The sequence below is a fragment of the Lithobates pipiens genome, unplaced genomic scaffold, assembly GCF_037356315.1.
Source record: "Lithobates pipiens isolate NorthernLeopardFrog02 unplaced genomic scaffold, aLitPip1_a1.2 Scaffold_30, whole genome shotgun sequence".
Taxonomy (NCBI): domain Eukaryota; kingdom Metazoa; phylum Chordata; class Amphibia; order Anura; family Ranidae; genus Lithobates; species Lithobates pipiens.
In genome coordinates, this window is record NW_027507791.1 from 19,387,291 (window position 1) to 19,405,302 (window position 18,012).

At 45.4% G+C, this 18,012-nt stretch overlaps 1 protein-coding gene across 1 annotated transcript in view; it reads left to right on the top strand.

Moving 5' to 3' along the window:
- Positions 1-18,012, top strand: part of SPATA7 (spermatogenesis associated 7) — a 79,119-nt gene that overhangs the window by 37,567 nt on the left and 23,540 nt on the right. The window contains exons 5-7 of the mRNA XM_077463734.1: positions 1,435-1,565; positions 12,179-12,579; positions 13,952-14,006. Coding sequence (XP_077319860.1) covers positions 1,435-1,565; positions 12,179-12,579; positions 13,952-14,006 — 587 coding nt within the window. The remainder of the gene's footprint in view (positions 1-1,434; positions 1,566-12,178; positions 12,580-13,951; positions 14,007-18,012) is intronic.

An 18,012-nucleotide genomic window follows, 5' to 3' on the forward strand; every position in this document is an offset into this window, starting at 1 on the left:
ACCGAGATACTTCTCCTGTTATTAGAAGGAGGTCTCCCGCCAAACATGTAATCCAAAACGCACGGCACTTCTGGCACACCATTGTAGAAATCAGTGTTAACTCCTTGAAGACCTGGCTTTTTCTGCCACATTTTGTTTAAATCTGTATTTTTTGCTAGAAAATTACTTAGAACTCACAAACATTATATATATATATATATATATATATAATATATATTTTATTTTTTTACCAGAGACCCCAGGGAATAAAATGGCAATTGTTGCAATTTTTTATGACACATGGTGTGCAAACGCAATTTTTTTGGGGGAAAAAAAATTATGAATTAAAAAGAAAAAACATACTATTTACACCAATGTTTTTTTGTAAATGATGATGATCAAGATTATGTTATGCCAAATAAATAAGAACATGTCACGCTTTAAAATTGCGAGCGCTCGTGGAATGCTGACAAACAAAGGTACCTAAAATCTTAAAAGGGATCACTTTAAATGCCTTTACAGGTTAGCTGTTTAGAGTTATAGAGGAAGTCTAGTGCTAGAATTAATGCTCTTGCTCTAATGTTCGCGACCATACCTCATGCGTGGTGCAAATACCATTTACATATGCACGTGCGACTTCTATATACGTTGGCTTCTGCGAGGGATAGGGGTGCTTTAAATTTTTAAAATTTATTTGATCACGTTTATACCTATTGCAAGGAATGTAAACATCCCTTGTAATAGAAATAAGGATGACAGGTCCTCTTTATGTAGAGATCTGGGGTCAAAAAGATCCCAAATCTCTCCTTTATCTTTTTTAAAAGCAAAAGCTTTTCTATTTTTCATCCAAACCTTTGTACTGGTGAACTGTAACCAGTTTAAAGAAAATGATCTACACTTGGGGGACGGGGGGGGGGGGTTAGAAAATATTCACATTCACAAATTTGTTCAGTACATATGGAGCATAAACAAATGTTCTCTGGCTATATTCTATGCAATTTGAATGTGTGAATGCAGAAAAATCTCACATTATGGGCACTAGATGGAGCTAATGAGCATAGCTATTTCCTATAGCACCATCTAGTGGCCATATTGTATTTTTGCACATTCACATAATCGAATTGCAGTGAACTCAGCCTGAGAACATTCCGTTTTGCCCCAAATTTGCATGCAGTTTCGATGGACGGACACCGATGTAAATTTTCTTTGTAAATATGCCCCTTAGAGTAGCAGCAGGCAGAGATAAATTACTGCAATGCGCATGGCGTAGCAGCCAATAGAGCAGAATGAGTTTAAAGTGCAGCAGCCCATAACAGCCAATTACATTGCTCAAATCAATGAAAGGTGAATTTTGATTGGATAGAGTAGCTGTAGCACTGATTTTTTTTTTTTGTTTTTTTTTTTTTTGTTTTTTTATTATTATTTTTTTACAAATGATTTTGTTTTCTTTTGAAGACAATGACCAGCAGAGAAGGGAGAGAATGAAGATGGTGGTGAGCCACATAGAGCGCGATTCTGTGTCTTCCAGAGCCTCGTCATCGCGCCCCAACTCTCGGGAGAGCTTAGACTCCGCCTTACAGCAAAAGGTAAGATTTTGGTCAACTATGTTTTAGGTTATAAATTGATGTTGTTCACCTTTTTCTTTGAATTCTTTCTTTAAAAAAAAATCTTTGTTTTAATAAACAACATAGTTATATAGTAGGTGAGGTTGAAAAAAGACGCATATCCCTGTATGTTGTGGTCATTCAGGTGCTTATCTAATAGTTTCTTGAAACTATCAATGCCCCTCACTGAGACCACCGCCTGTGTTTGGGAATTCCACATCCTGGCCACTCTTACAGTAAAGAACCCTCTACGTAGTTTAAGGTTAAATCTCTTTTCTTCTAATTTTAATGAGTGGCCACGAGTCTTATTAAACTGCCGTTTGCAAAAAAGTTTTCTCCCTATTGTGGGGTCACCAGTACGGTATTTGTATATTGAAATCATATCCCCTCTCAAGCGTCTTCTCCAGCGAGAATAAGTTCAGTGCTCACAACCTTTCCTCATAACTAATATCCTCCAGACCCTTTATTAGCTTTGTTGCCCTTCTTTGTACTCGCTCCATTTCCAGTACATCCTTCCTGAGGGCTGGTGCCCAGAACTGGACAGCATACTCCAGGTGAGGCTGGACCAGAGTCTTGTAGAGCGGGAGAATTATCGTTTTATCTCTGGAGTTGATCCTGTTTTTTTAATGGATGCCAATATTCTGTTTGCTTTGTTAGCAGCCGCTTGGCATTGCATGCCATTGCTGAGCCTATCATCTACTAGGACCCCCAGGTCCTTTTCCATCCTAGATTCCCCCAGAGGTTCTCCCCCCAGTGTATAGAGTGTATTTTTGCCGCCCAAATGCATTATTTTACATTTTTCTACATTGAACCTCATTTGCCATGTAGTTGCCCACTCCATTAATTTGTTCAGATCTTTTTGCAAGGTTTCCACATCCTGCAGAGAATTTATTGCCCTGCTTAGCTTAGTATCGTCCACAAATACAGAGATTGATCTGTTTACCCCATCCTCCAGGTCATTTATGAACAAATTAAATAGGATTGGTCCCAGCACAGAACCCTGGGGGACCCCACTACCCACCCCTGACCATTCCGAGTACTCCCCATTTATCACCACCCTCTGAACTCACCCTTGTAGCCAGTTTTCAATCCATGTACTCACCCTATGGTCCATGCCAAGGGACCTTATTTTGTACAGTAAATGTTTATGTGGAACTGTGTCAAATGTTTTTGCAAAATCCAGATACACCACATCTACGGGCCTTCCTTTATCTAGATGGCAACTCGCCTCCTCATAGAAGGTTAATAGATTGGTTTGGCAAGAACGATTCTTCATGAATCCATGCTGATTACTGCTAATGATACCGTTCTCATTACTAAAATCTTGTATATAGTCCTTTATCCTCCAAGAGTTTACATACTATTGATATTAGGCTAACTGGTCTGTAATTCCCAGGAATGTAATTTGGGCCCTTTTTAAATATTGGTGCTACATTGGCTTTTCTCCAATCAGCCAGTGCCATTCCAGTCAGTAGACTGTCAGTTTACACCCCTGCAAGGAATAAGGAACGTAATACACCCCTGCTTGGTATAAGGTAAGTATTACATCGCTGCAAGGAATAAGGTAAGTATTACACCAGTTCAAGGAATATGGTAAGTGTAGTACGCTACAGTAAGTATTACACCACTGCTAGGTCTAAGGTAAATAATACACCCCTGCAAGGAATAAGGAATGTAATACACCCCTGCTGGGTATAGGGTAAGTATTACATTGCTGCAAGGAATAAGGTAAGTATTACACCAATGCAAGGAATAAGGTAAGTATTACACCAATGCAAATGGTAAAGTAAGTATTACACACCCCTGCTGGGTATAAGGTAAGTAATACACCTCTGCAAGGAATAAGGCAAGTAATACACCCCTGCAAGGGTAGATTTTGTCTAATTCCCAGAGTTCAGCTTTAAACCTTTGCAGCTTTGAACTTAGCAATATCGCTTTCCTTACACCTCCGGAGTTAAAAATGTCACTGGAATTTTCTCTGCAGCGATTTATTGGATCTGCGCTGAGCAGTAAGTTATTTTTATCGGACGCATTAAGCCTTTCACCAGTTCAATACGCTGGCAGGGAGCGAAGAATGCCGTACGCTCGAAGCGTCTTCAATTATTTATTGCGGTGCCATGAAAATGTATTCGGTAATAGATGATCACGTCGAAGGGTGAAGGGGAAGGAGGAGGATTGACTGAGGTTTGGCTGCGGGGTGGAAATAGATCACCTTCAATATGGAGGCCGTTCCTCTCTTGTGATTATTAAATCTGCGTCTGGCGGTAGAGGACTCAGTTGTGAAAGCAGCTGTTATGCGATGATGTGTCCTTGTCAGAATATGATAGAACTGTGCCTTTATTCATTCAGAAACATTTCAATAGATGTTATTGTGGGCGTTTTTTTTTTTATATCTGTTAAAGACCAACTCTAGAAAAAATGTTTTGTAATTTTGGATGGAGCTGGGGAGGGTTAGAGCCTCTGTCAGGTATTGTTGTCCTAAACCAGTGGTGGACAACATGAAATGTACAGAGGGCCTCAAGTGCGCCCCCCAAAACTTTCGAGAAGGCCAAACAATAGCAGCTTTGAGGCTGTAATACACCTCAACCCCAGAAAATGTCATCCCTGATGCATTTTATATATCTCCATACACACTGAAGGAAGTGGGATAAAAAAAATCTTTAGTGTATGTGGCCGCAATCAAAACCCTCAGCATTGGTGTCAGTGGACACAATAATAACCCCCAGCAATGGTGTCAGAGACTGGATTAACAACCTCCAGCATTGCTGGATAATAATAATAACCCTCAGCATATGTGCCACAGCAATAATAACCCCCCAGCATTGGTGTCAGAAAGCACAATAATAACCCCCAGCATTGGCATCAAAGCCCAAAACAATAATCCCCAGCATTGGTATCTGAGCAGAAAAATAAATCCCAGAATTGGCGTCAAAGCCCAGTACAATAATACCTAGCATTGGTATCTGAACAGAATAATAACCCCCAGAATTGGTGTCTGAGATCAGAATAATAACCCCCAGCATTGGTGTCAGAGACCAGACCCCCAACATATGTGGCACATCAATAATAACCCCCCAGCATTGGCATCAAAGCCCAAAAAAATACCCGCAGCATTGGTATCTGAGCAGAATAATAAAGCCAGTACAATAACCCCTAGTATTGGTATCTGGGCAGAATAATAACCCCCAGCATTGATGTCAGAGATCAGAATAATAACCCCCAGCACTGGTGTCTGAGACCAGAATAATAACCTCCAGCATTGGTGTCTTAGACCAGAATACTAACCCCCAGCATTGGCGTCAGAGACAAGAATAAAGTCACTCAGGTGTGAACCAAGGCTTAGATTAATGTGATGTACTACACATTAATAATCCAGATCCAAATGTATTCCAATGTAGTCAGGTAAAACAACTGATTTGAAATCCAACACATTTCGGGCCCCTAATCTTGCCACTTTATCAGGGCTTAAAATTAAAACACAATGTATATGAATTTGGCTCCAGAATAATTCTGTGCTTGATACTATACCAGTCTTGATACCATTAACATTGTGCCCTCAATTACTGTAAATCCATACACATTGTTTTCTATCTTTAAGCCTTGATGAAGGGGTGAGATTAGGACCCCGAAACATGTTGCCCTCACATTAGACTACATTTATATCTGGACTATTATTATGTTGTGCGAATGCTCCCAGCACAGTGACTGAGCTGTCATAGACCACTCCCGATCTCTAGTAATGATTGGGAGCTGGTAGGACTGGCGCCCAATCATGTGACCACTGTAACAGCCAGTCATGTGATTGGGCAGTCCTTTCCGCCCCGGGAGGGGGGCATAAAGACCCACTTCGAAGGCATGTTGGGAGGGAAAGGGGTTAAATAACTTTTATGTAAAATAGTACCAATCTGGACACTTTGGCGGACTGAACATTTTAATGAGAAAATGATTGCAGGTAATACAATAATCGTCCATCTTCGTGAACTGACACTTAGTATCGCTCCGTAGCAAATGCTGCATTGCCGCCAGACTGTTTTTTTTTTTTTTTTTTTGGGCAGACGCAGGAATCGGAATGTTCTTTCCCCTAATTCAACAAATTTGTTATCTCAGTCGTTTCTGCTAAGTGTTTGTGTGTTTGTGCGGAGAATAGTAGAACAATCGGCGCGTTGGACGGAATGTACTTTCTGCTCGGCGGGGAAATTGCAGCAATTTTGTGACCGGCATAAATTTGCTTTCCTCCCGTGATTTGGTGTAATTTGCTTGAATTATCTGTCAGATTGGGCAGAATTGCTCCTTGCCAAAAAAATGGCTGTTTTCAGGATAATTTGTTTGCACGCACAGTTGGCCTGATTTGAATGTTCACCATTTTTTAAAGCGGACCTGTCATTTACATTTCAAGTCTGCATGAATAAATTCCTGACATGTCCTAATATATAGCAACAGGAAATAGTGGTGCACTGAAACCGAAAATTCAGGATGTACTTGGCCGAAACCAAAATGGATGGTTTTAAAAAAATATATATATACACTGTATAACCAAAAGTATTGGGACACCTGCCTTTAAACGCACATGAACTTAAATGGCATCCCAGTCTTAGTCCGTAGGGTTCAATAATGAGTTGACCCACCCTTTGCAGCTTAATTTAAAGGCTTGACATGTTGGGTATCTATTTACTCTGTGCAACCTCACCTTTTTACATCTTACCATGAATTGTAATATGTTTCATTTGTGTGCACCACCAATTTATTCTCCAGGGTCTCTGCTTCCAGAAAACATACACTATATTACCAAAAGTATTGGGACACCTGCCTTTACACGCATATGAAATTTAATGGCATCCCAGTCTTAGTCTGTAGGGTTCAACTTTCCTAGCAACTTATCTGGGAGGGTGCCATAACTCCAACCTTTTTGACATGGGAAGTATTGGGATGCCTGCCTTTACACAGGGCCATCTTTAATAATGATTGGACCCCGGGCAAACGTTTTCTTGGGGCCCCCCCCCATACAATTTCACTCTCCACCTGCTCTGAGACATACAATAAATAGCAGCTAGACTTAAAATCAGTTTACTGTATCAGATCAGACAGCGATTGTGATTGCTTGCCAGAGGTTACAGTGTATCATTACTACTTACTGACTGGTTGCTAGAGGTTACACCACACATAACGGCTCACTGATTAGTTGCTAGAGGTTACACCACACATAACGGCTCACTGATTAGTTGCTAGATGTTACAGCACGTGATTTCTGCTTGTTGATTGGTTGCTAGAGATTACTGTGCAGTAATACTGCTCACTGATTGGTTGCAGCACATCATCTCCTCACTGCAGGGGGCATCTTATACATATGAATGCCGCCTTTACTTACATATCTATGCTGCCAGATGCAGCTATTTACATATGAATGCTGCTGCTATTTACATATCAATGCCGGTTATTTACATGTAAACACAGGGTATGCAGTACACAGCAAGGGACTATAAAACTTCTAGGGACAAGGGAATTTAAAATGGGATAGTTGGCAAGTATAAACCAGCTGCTTTGGGCCCCACAACAATGACAGGGCTCAGGGCAGCTGCCCCTTTTGCCCTGCCTTAAAGCGGGAGTCCACGTTTTTTTTTTTTTTTTTTTTAAAAGCCAGCAGCTACAAACACTGCAGCTGCTGACTTTTAAAATAGTGACACTTACCCGCCCAGCGCGCCCGCAATGTCGGCACCCGAAGCCGATCTCTCGATCGTCTCTCGGGTGCTGCCGCCGCCATCTTGGGTATGGGAATCAGGAAGTGGAGCCTTTCGGCTTAATTTCCCGGTTCCCTACTGCGCATGCGCGAGTCGCGCTGCGCAATAAGGATGGACCCGCTGCCTCTGGGATCTGTGTGTTTCCCAGCAGGCAGCGGGGGACTTTCGGAAAGGGGCGTAATCTACGCCCCTTTCCACAGAGAGCTATCCCGGAAGTGGGTGCAGATACCTGTACTGTACAGGTACCTGCACCCCCCTCCCCCCTGAAAGGTGCCAATTGTGGCGCCGGAGGGGGGGAGGATTCCAATGAGCGGAAGGTCCACTTTAGGGTGGACCTCCGCTTTAAAGACGGCCCTGCCTTTACACACACATGAAATTTAATGGCATCCCAGTCTAATGCCTCGTACACACGGTCTGACTTTCCAACGTAAAATGTGCGATCAGAGCTTGTTGTCGGAAATTCCAACCGCGTGTGGGCTCCATCGTAATTTCCATCACACAAAATTTGAGATCTGAATCTTCAATTTTCCGACAACAAAATCTGTTGTCGAAAATTCCAATCGTGTGTGCACAATTCCGAAGCACAAAGTTCCACGTATGCTCGGAATCAAGCAGAAGAGCCGCACTGGCTATTGAACTTCAATTTTCTCTGCTCGGCGTACGTCACCGCGTTCTTGACGTTCGGCTATTCCAACAACTTTGTGTGACTGTATGTATACAAGACAAGTTTGAGCCAACATCCGTCGGAAAAAATCCCATGGATTTTGTTGTCTGAATGTCAGATCGTGTGTACGGGGCATTAGTCCGTAGGGTTCAATATTGAGTTGGCCCACCCTTTGCAGCTATAACAGCTTCTACTCTTCTGGGAAGGCTGTCCACAAGGTTTAGGAGTGTGTCTATGGGAATGTTTGACCATTCTTCCAGAAGCGCATTTGTGAGGTCAGGCACTGATGTTGGACGTGAAGACCTGGATCGCAGTCTCCGCTCTAATTCATCCCAAAGGTGTTCTATCAGGTTGAGGTCAGGACTCTGTGCAAGCCAGTCAAGTTCCTCCACCCCAAACTCGCTCATCCATGTCTTTATGGACCTTGCTTTGTGCACTGGTGTGCAGTCATGTTGGAACAGGAAGGGGTCATCCCCAAACTGTTCCCACAAAGTTGGGAGCATGAAATTGTCCAAAATTACTTGGTATGCTGACGCCTTAAGAGTTCCCTTCACTGGAACTAAGGGGCCAAGTCCAACCCCTGAAAACAACCCCACACCATAATCCCCCCCCCCCCCCTCCACCAAATGATTTGGAGCAGTGACAAAGCAAGGTCCATAAAGACATGGATGAGCGAGTTTTGGGTGGAAGAACTTGACTGGTCTGTGCAGAGTCCAGACTTCAACATGATATAACACCTTTGGGATGAATTAGGGAACAAACTGCAAGCCAGGCTTTCTCGTCCAACATCAGTGCCTGACCTCACAGAATGGTCAAACATTCCCATAGTGTAAAAAAAGTGTAAATAATAAAAATTGGTATAAAATAATAATAATTTAAAAAAAAAATGTAAAGCACTCCCGTCCACTGCATATGTTGCTCCCACATGCAGTGGCGTCACTATGGGGGTATGGGCCGCACTGGGTGACACCCACCAGAGGGGTGACACCAGAGTCGAGACAAGGGGGGGGGGGGTGACAGAGTGCAGGCAGTGCTGGCTCTGGCTAAAGTCTGCCTGATGGTGGTTGAGCACAGCATGGCACCGATCACCGCTGAAGTCCAGGAGAAGAGACCCTGCACAGTGCCCTTGCAGAGCTGCAGCGGGGTGCCAAGTGCTGGAATGCTCCTGCGCCCCTACATTCAGCACTAGTACACATCCATGATTACACTCCACTCTGGCCACATTGCGGGTAAGGAAACCCAGCATTGTAGCCTTACAGCTTCACGCCGGGAACCCTACTGCGCATGCGCGAGGCTCCGCTGCTCTCTCCTACTGGCCTGGCGGCTGGGGAAGGAGGAGGGAGCCCGGGCGGTGATATCAATACCTGCGGCTGAGGCTCCCAGAAGTGGGAACAGGATACCTGTTAAAGACAGGTATCCTGACCCCCCTCCCCCCCCCTCGAAAGGTGCCAAATGTGGCACTGGAAGGGGGGGGTACAACGAGGGGAAGTTCCACTTTTGGGTGGAACTCCACTTTAACAGTGTTATGTTGCAGTAACTCAGCCATATCGTTTTTCCAGTGCACTAGACTAGTTAAATCCTTGGGGAGTGTGGTGGGTTTTGTAATTTGGGTGAAGGGGTTAATTAACTAACACTGCCGTTACCCAGTAATATGCAGCATGATGTTAATGTACTTATGTTGGTCAGTGATGCTTTAGTGATGAATGGCAGTGGAATTAACCCCTTTTGTGCGGCATTAGTGGCCAGTGTTAGTGTTAATTAACCCATTCATGCTGCAATACAAAGGGGTTAATTACCACTGACACTGGTCATTACTGCATTAGTGATCCATGGCAGTGTTAATTAATCCCTTTTTATTGCAGCATGAATGGCTTAATTAACACTGCTATGTATCACTAATGCAGTAATGGCCAGTGGCAGCATAATTAATCCCTTTGTGCTGTATTGGTGGCCACTGTCAGTGTTAATTTGCTCCTTCATGCTGCAGAGTTTTAAAGTAGCACATTGCCACTGACCACCCTTGCTGGGGGTTATTATTGCAACTACTGCACCAATGCTGGGGATCATTGGACAAAATGGCACCAATGCTGGGGGCTATTATTGCAGTAAATGGCACCAATGCTGGGGGTTATTATTGCAGAAAATGGCACCAGTGCTGGGGGTTATTATTGCAGAAAATGCCACCAGTGCTGGGGGTTATTTCAGAAAATGCCACCAGTGCTGGGGGTTATTATTGAAGAAAATGACACCAGTGCTGGGGGCTATTATTGCAGACACTGGCATCAATGCTGCGGATTATTATTGCAGACACTGGCACCAGTGCTGGGGGTTATTATTGCAGACACTGGCACCAGTGCTGGGGGTTATTATTGCAGACACTGGCACCAGTGCTGGGGGTTATTATTGCAGACACTGGCACCAGTGCTGGGGGTTATTATTGCAGACACTGGCACCAGTGCTGGGGGTTATTATTGCAGACACTGGCACCAGTGCTGGGGGTTATTATTGAAGACACTGGCACCAGTGCTGGGGGTTATTATTGCAGACACTGGCGCCAATGCTGGGGGTTATTATTGCAGACATTGGCGCCAATCCTGGGGGATATTATTGCAGAAAATGGCATCAGTGTTGGGGACTATTATTGCAGAAAATGTCACTAGTGCTGGGGGTTATTCTTGCAGAAAATGGCACCAATGCTGGGGGTTATTGGTGCGGAAACTGACACCAGTGCTGGGGGGGTCATTATTATGTACACTGTTACAGAGGCTGACATTTTTATTCTAGAATTCTGCACCAATGTGGGGGGATATCATTGCTGGTACTAACACCATGCTGGGGATTATTATGGCGGAAACTGACAGCAAAGCTGGGAATTGTTATTGCAGAAACTGTCACTGATCCTGAGTGTTGTTATTCCCTGGGTGAAAACTACTTGATATTGTTATTCAAAGTTGCTTGATAGCTGCTAGCGGCGCTACTGTTGCCATTATATGCAGTGTTATATGTGGAAAGAATTATTGGGGGGGGGGTTTCACCTCCCTACACCAACAATAGTGACCCCAGCAATAGTTCTAGCACCACGCCTCCTATGTAATTCTAAACTAGTAACCTGTAAAGGCATTCAAAAGATTTAAAGCGGGAGTCGGCGTTTTTTTTTTTTTTTTTTTTAAAAAGCCAGCCGCTACAAATACTGCAGCTGCTGACTTTTAAAATAGTGACACTTACCTGTCCAGCGCGCCCGCGATGTCGGCACCCGAAGCCGATCTCTCGATCGTCTCTGGGGTGCTGCCGCCGCCATCTTGGGTATGGGAATCAGGAAGTGGAGCCTTTCGGCTTCATTTCCCGGTTCCCTACTGCGCATGCGGTAGTCGCGCTGCGCAATAAGGATGGACCCGCTGCCTCTGGGATCTGTGTGTTTCCCAGCAGGCAGCGGGGGACTTTCGGAAAGGGGCGTAATCTACGCGCCTTTCTGCAAAGAGCTATCCCGGAAGTGGGTGCAGATACCTGTACTGTACAGGTATCTGCACCCCCCTCCCCCCTGAAAGGTGCCAATTGTGGCGCCGGAGGGGGGGAGGATTCCAATGAGTGGAAGGTCCACTTTAGGGTGGACCTCCGCTTTAAAAAAACAAAGTAAAAAAAAAATAAGAAAAAAGAAAAGTAAAACGCCCCATCCCTCCGAGCTCAGGCGCAAAAGACAACGCATACGCAAGTCGTGCCTGCATATGTAAACAGTGTTTAAACCACACATTTGAAGTATCGCCACGATCGTTGGAGAGAGAGCAATCATTTTAGTGCTATATCTCCTCTGTAACTCTAAACTGGTAACCTGTAAAAAATAATTAGTGTCGCCTATGGAAATTTTTAAGTACCGTAGTTTGTTGCAGTTCCATGAGCGTGTGCAATTTTAAAACGTGACATGTTAGGTATCTATTTACTCGGTGTATGATCATCTTTTCACATTATATGAAAAAATTGGGGTAACTATTGTGTTTTTTGTTTTATTATTATTATTATTCTTTTTTATTACACTATTAAAGTGTATGTTGTTTTGCAACTCATATACAATTAGAAGGTTACAATTTACATAAGTTCCACTGTAACAGCGTTACAAAGTGATACATTTTGAATGTATTTGCGATTCTCCATCGTTCCCCTGGAAATGTGATGAATGAACACGTTAAATCTCTATTTTACAGGCTCTCTATGATGGATACGATAACGCACACCGACCGTTTTCATTTTCGGATCCTGGGGCTTCCCCGATTTCCTTCATCTCTTCACCCCGACAATTCCATTCTTCCGAACACACCGCAGACATCAGGCGGAGGCATCCCGACCTTTCCGGAGCGTCTTCCAGGATTGGCTCCACCGCCTGGGGCGCCACCCTGCGCAAGTTTCAGGACAACCGCGAGAAAGCTTACAGCGGAGACCTGATAGAGAAACATGCCCATCACTTCACCAGCAAGCAGCGGCCCTTCACCCCGCGGACGCTGAAGACGCCGGCTAAGTCCGCACTGGCACAGAGCCGCTTTTACACCCCGCCCAGGAGGAAGAGGAGGGGGGTGAGCGAGGCCGAGGTCCAGACCGATCTAAGCAGGTGAGGCTTGTCACAAGAAATGCAGTCTGTCTCGGCTTTATTATTTTCTTGTGACAAAAGCACACCCAAACAGGGAAGGGGGGGGGGGGGGGGGTTCGATAAAAATCCAGTATATAAAAAGTACCAAAAACACCAATGGTGATAGAGTTCAGAAAGGTATTTTATTTGTTCATCAACAAAAAAATAAGTGTTTCGGGGGTTTACTCCCCCTTCATCAGGGATTAGGTATAATGTGACTTCATAATCCACAAGAAGGTGGCGGCACATCGGTATAAATCAGAGTTGGTTATATGTTATTATGTACAAGGGGAATACAGCCAAAAAGATACCAACGCATTTCAGCTGTATTCCCCTGTACATAATAAAATATAACCACTCTTGATTTATACCGATGTGCCACCATCTTCTTGTGGATTTTGTACCAGTGAGGCTTCAGGAGCTTTGCCAGACCCTCAGGTCCTAATTCTAAGCCATATTTGAATTTCAGAGGAGGTTGCAGCACGGCACCATTTGTTTTCATAATGTGACTTTAGCAATGCCAGACTCAAATATTTTTTTTTTATCTCACATAAGGTAATATTATCAGCAGGTAGTGCATATGAAGCTCTCATGTGAGGGCCAAAACAATATTTCCAAACCGCTTGGAGTCCAGGCATTGATAAAGTTACATTGTCCCCCAAGCCGTGATGAAGCAGGAGTGAACCCCTGAAACATGTTGGATATTTTATAACCACTTGCCGACCGCCATACGTATTTTTTATCAGCTAGTGGCTGGCTTTCTCCTGAGAGCAGTTTGAGTGGCTCATAAGCCACTGGATCGATTTCAGAAGCGACAGGAGGGGACATTAACACACACACACATCCCCCTCCCCCATCGCTCGCCAGTGTTTTTCGGGCTTGCCGTTTCCCCTAGTGCGCCCAAGAAATGATCCGATGGTGCGGCGGGCTAATCACCAAGGTGGACAGAGATCAGATCGTCTCTAATCACCTCTATGACCTTGGAAGACCGGAGTGACGTCATGACGTGTGTAGGGCAAAAGTAAACTTTTTTTTTTTTAAAGCAAAAGATCAAACCACCTTTTTTTGATCTTCGGCTTTAAAAGGTAAAGGAGAGATTTGGAGTCTTTTTGACCCCAGATCTCTCCATAAAGAGAACCTGTCATCCCTTATTTTTGTTGCGAGGGATTCCATACCTTGTAAAAGTGATCCAAAAAATAATAATTAAAGGGCCAGTTTAAAAATGCAAAATAAAATAAGTAGACGCGAACGCATACACAAGTTTTGCACGCTTATGTACACCCCACATGTGATATTATCGTGATCTGGTAATTTTATAGTGGAGTAAATAGTGTGACCAATGTGAATTTTACAGTTTTAGGGGCCGACATGGAGCAGCGAACAGAAACCCCCCACTAGATGGAGAACAGGTAACATTTATTAACACTATCAATTTACATATATATATATTGTACATTCACATCAGTCCCTTCCCTCAAGAAGCTTACAATCTAAGGTCCCTAACTCACATTCATATATACACATGTGGCCAATTTAGTCAGGCGCCAATTAACCTCCCAGCATGTCTTTGGCTTGTGGGAGGAAACCGGAGTACCCGGAGGAAAGCCACGCAGGCACAGAGAGAACATGCATGCTCCGTACATGGTTGGGATTCAAACCAATGACATTCGTGTTGCTAGGCAGAAGTGCTAACTGCTTAGCCACTGTACTGCCCCATCCACGTACATTGAGGTGGCTGCTAAATAAAACTAGTTTATGAATATTTTGAATAAACAATCCAACAAACCCTATGGTCCTATGAAAGTCATCGCCATCTAGTGGCCATAATGTGTAATGCAGAGAATATAGCCTTAGAGCACATATGTCAAACACAATGTCTGTGGGCCAAATGCAGCCTGCCAGGCCTTGTCATGTGTCGTCGCCCCCCCCCACCCAGTTTTTCAATCGGAACGTGGTTCTCATGCTTCGCTCCTGCAAATCTAAGAAAGGGAACACGAAGCTTGGGAGGGGGGGGGGGCTTGGGGATGGCACACCCCTGCACTCTGTACACAGCACAACCTTAAATCTGCACTCTGTACACAGCACAACCTGAACTCTGCACTCTGTACACAGCATACCCCTGAACTCTGTACGCTGTACACAGCTCACCCCTGAACTCTGTACTCTGTACACAGCGCACCCCTGAACTCTGTACTCTGTACACAGCGCACCCCTGAACCCTGCACTCTGTACACAGCGCACCCCTGAACCCTGCACTCTGTGTAATAGCGTGCCCCTGAGCCCTGCAGTCTGTACATAGAGCACCCCTGAACCCTGCAGTCTGTACACAGCGCACCCCTGAACCCTGCACTCTGTACACAGTGAACCCCTGAACCATGCACACAGCGCACCCCTGAACCCTGCACTCTGTACACAGCGCACCCCTGAACCCTGCACTCTATACACAGCGCACCCCTGAACCCTGCACTCTGTACACAGCGCACCCCTGAACCCTGCACTCTGTACACAGCGCACCCCTGAACCCTGCACTCTGTACACAGCGCACCCCTGAACCCTGCACTCTGTGCACAGCGCACCCCCGAACCCTACACTCTGTGCATAGCGCACCCCCGAACCCTACACTCTGTGCATAGCGCACCCCTGAACCCTGCACTCTGTGCATAGCGCACCCCTGAACCCTGCATTCTGTGCATAGCGCACCCCTGAACCCTGCACTCTGTACATAGAGCACCCCTGAACCCTGCACTCTGTACACTTGCATGCAGTTTCGATGGATAGAGACGAACAACTATGCCCATTTCTATTTGTTATAAATGCGCCCTTAACTGTATATACAGTATACAAGGAAAATATTGCTCTGCATATTGCGCAGACACAGGAAGTTTTGACTTCATAAACACTTTAATAATGAAAATGGAATTGGATCAATCCACCATGGAAATGCCCTTTAGTGTAGACCCTGCAGGACATGTCCATGTGTTTTGTATCAGATAAATCCCAGCGGTTTAGTAATGTGTTCCCCAGACAGACGTGGAGTACAGACGGATGTTCCAGGCAATTGCGCGGTAAAACGTTGTGTCCGGCTGATGGATGTCAGAGCCACAGACTGCGCCGAGGCCTTCCTGCAGACCGTCTGCACACTTTATTGGTTAATGATTCATAAAGATCTCATCCGTCTTCTGTTCTCATGTGTCAGCGCTTCGGAAGGGCAGCCCTGGGACACATCACCCGCTGTGCCGTCTCTTCCGCTCGGGCAGGCGGTGGCGTTCCGGCCATGGAAATGTTGCGTCACATACTGCAGGACGTTTATAAGAGACATCGCAGAAGTGTCCGATGTCCTAATGAAACTCCAGATACATTGTGATCCAGATAGGCTCTGCAGGGCCAATCCAGGTGGTCACATCTCAGTACACACAGTCAGATGTTCTATACTCACAATCAGAATCTACTCTGATTGGTAAAAACAAGACCAAAGGGCGCACCAGCCTTGAGCATCACCTTTTGTGATCTCTTTTATTAACCACTTCAGCTCCAGAAGATTTTAACCCCCATTCATGACCAGGCTGTGGCGGCTGGTGCTCAACATTTTTTTTGGGGGGGGCGCAAACACACTGAAAAAAAAATCAACTGCAGCCACTGTGCCCATCAAGCGGAGCCACTGTGCCCATCAAGCGGAGCCACTGTGCCCATCAAGCGGAGCCACTGTGCCCATCAAGCGGAGCCACTGTGCCCATCAAGCGCAGCCACTGTACCATTAAATGCAGCTACTGTACCCATCAACTGCTGCCAGTGTGCCCATTAATTGCTGATACTCTGCCCCATCAAATGCTGCCAGTGTGCCCATCAATTGACACTACTGTTCCCCATCAAATGGTGCCAGTGGGCCCATCAATTGACGCTACTGTGCCCCATCAAATGGTGCCAGTGTGCCCATCAATTGCCGCTACATTACCCAATCAAATGCTTTCAGTGTGCCCATCAATTGCCACTACTATGCCCCATCAAATGCTGGCAGTGTGCATCGCCCAGCACTTACCTGTCTCGCAGCGGGTCAGCGATGGTGTCCTGCATGCTCCTCGATGTCTTCTTTCGCCCTCTCTATCAGGCGTCTGACGTTTCAGCCAATCAGGTGACAGGTAACAGACCCGAGCACCTGATTGGCTGAGAGGCGGTTAAGTGTTAGCAAAGTGAATTCCTTCGCTTTGCTAACACACAGCTGAGTGAACAGCGAACACACAGCATTGCGCCCGCTGATCACCTTTTTGGGCGCCTATTAGATCCTACGGCTCTAATCAGGTGCTTCCAAAAAAACACCCCCGCTGCTGTAATTCAGGTGCCTGGCACCCGAAAAGGGTCGGGTGTCAACGTGTGTAATGTGTGCTGCTTTTACTAACAGATCTGGTTGTTTCTTATCCCTGCTTTGCAGAGATAAGAAATAGAGAGATTGTTTATCTCTGTATGGAGTCCTGTGTTTATTGTCAACACAGAGCTCTGAGCTGTCTGCCCACTGTGTCCTGCATGATCTGGCGCTCTGCGTGAGTCCGATTGTTGACGTCCCATTTTTGAAGGGGGGCCCCCCTTAAAACACGTCAGTCACTTTGAGTGTTTTCCTGTGATTGGGAATCACGCAGTGGGACCAGTTCATGCAGGACACTGATGGGCTTTAAGATGTTATGCTGTTTGTGAGTGTACATCTAATTTATCACTTTAACCCCTGAATGTCGACCATACGCAAATATGCAGCCCCATGAGAGTGGGCTTTTTTTCTGTGGGGCTGCATATTTGTGTATCTCCCTTTGCAAAGCACAGAGACCGGGGTACTAACGATCGAGTCCCAGATCCCCAAATTGCAGGTCACCTGATCACAGTGATAGTCTCTCATTGGATATCACAGTGATCAGTCACTATAAAACCCACCCCGTTTTCTTTCTGTGTGAATGGAGGAGAGAGATACTTAGGCCGCGTACACACGCGGGGACTGTTCGCCCAACTTTGTCCGCTGAACAGTGTTTCGGCGGACAGTCCGCTCGTGTGTGGGCTTTCAGCGGACAGTTTCAGCGGACAGTCTGCTGAACAAAGTTTTTCGGAAATTCCGAAAAACTGTCCGCTGAAACTTGGTTTCAGCGAACAGTCCCCTCGTGTGTAGGCTTGTTCGTCAAACTAAGTTCCGCGCATGCTCAGAAAGGATTTACACGCCGAAAGTTGTAATGCAATGTATAGGACGTCGTATTTTCCATCCCGTCGTACGTGCCGTTCACGTCATCGCGCACGGTTTCAGCAAACTGTTCGTTCGTCGTGTGTGGCCATGTCCGTCCATGCTAATTTTGAGCGGACTGTTCGCTGAAACTGTTTGACGGACAAAGTTGAGCGAACAGTCCCCGCGTGTGTACGCGGCCTCAGTCTCTCAGTCTCCCT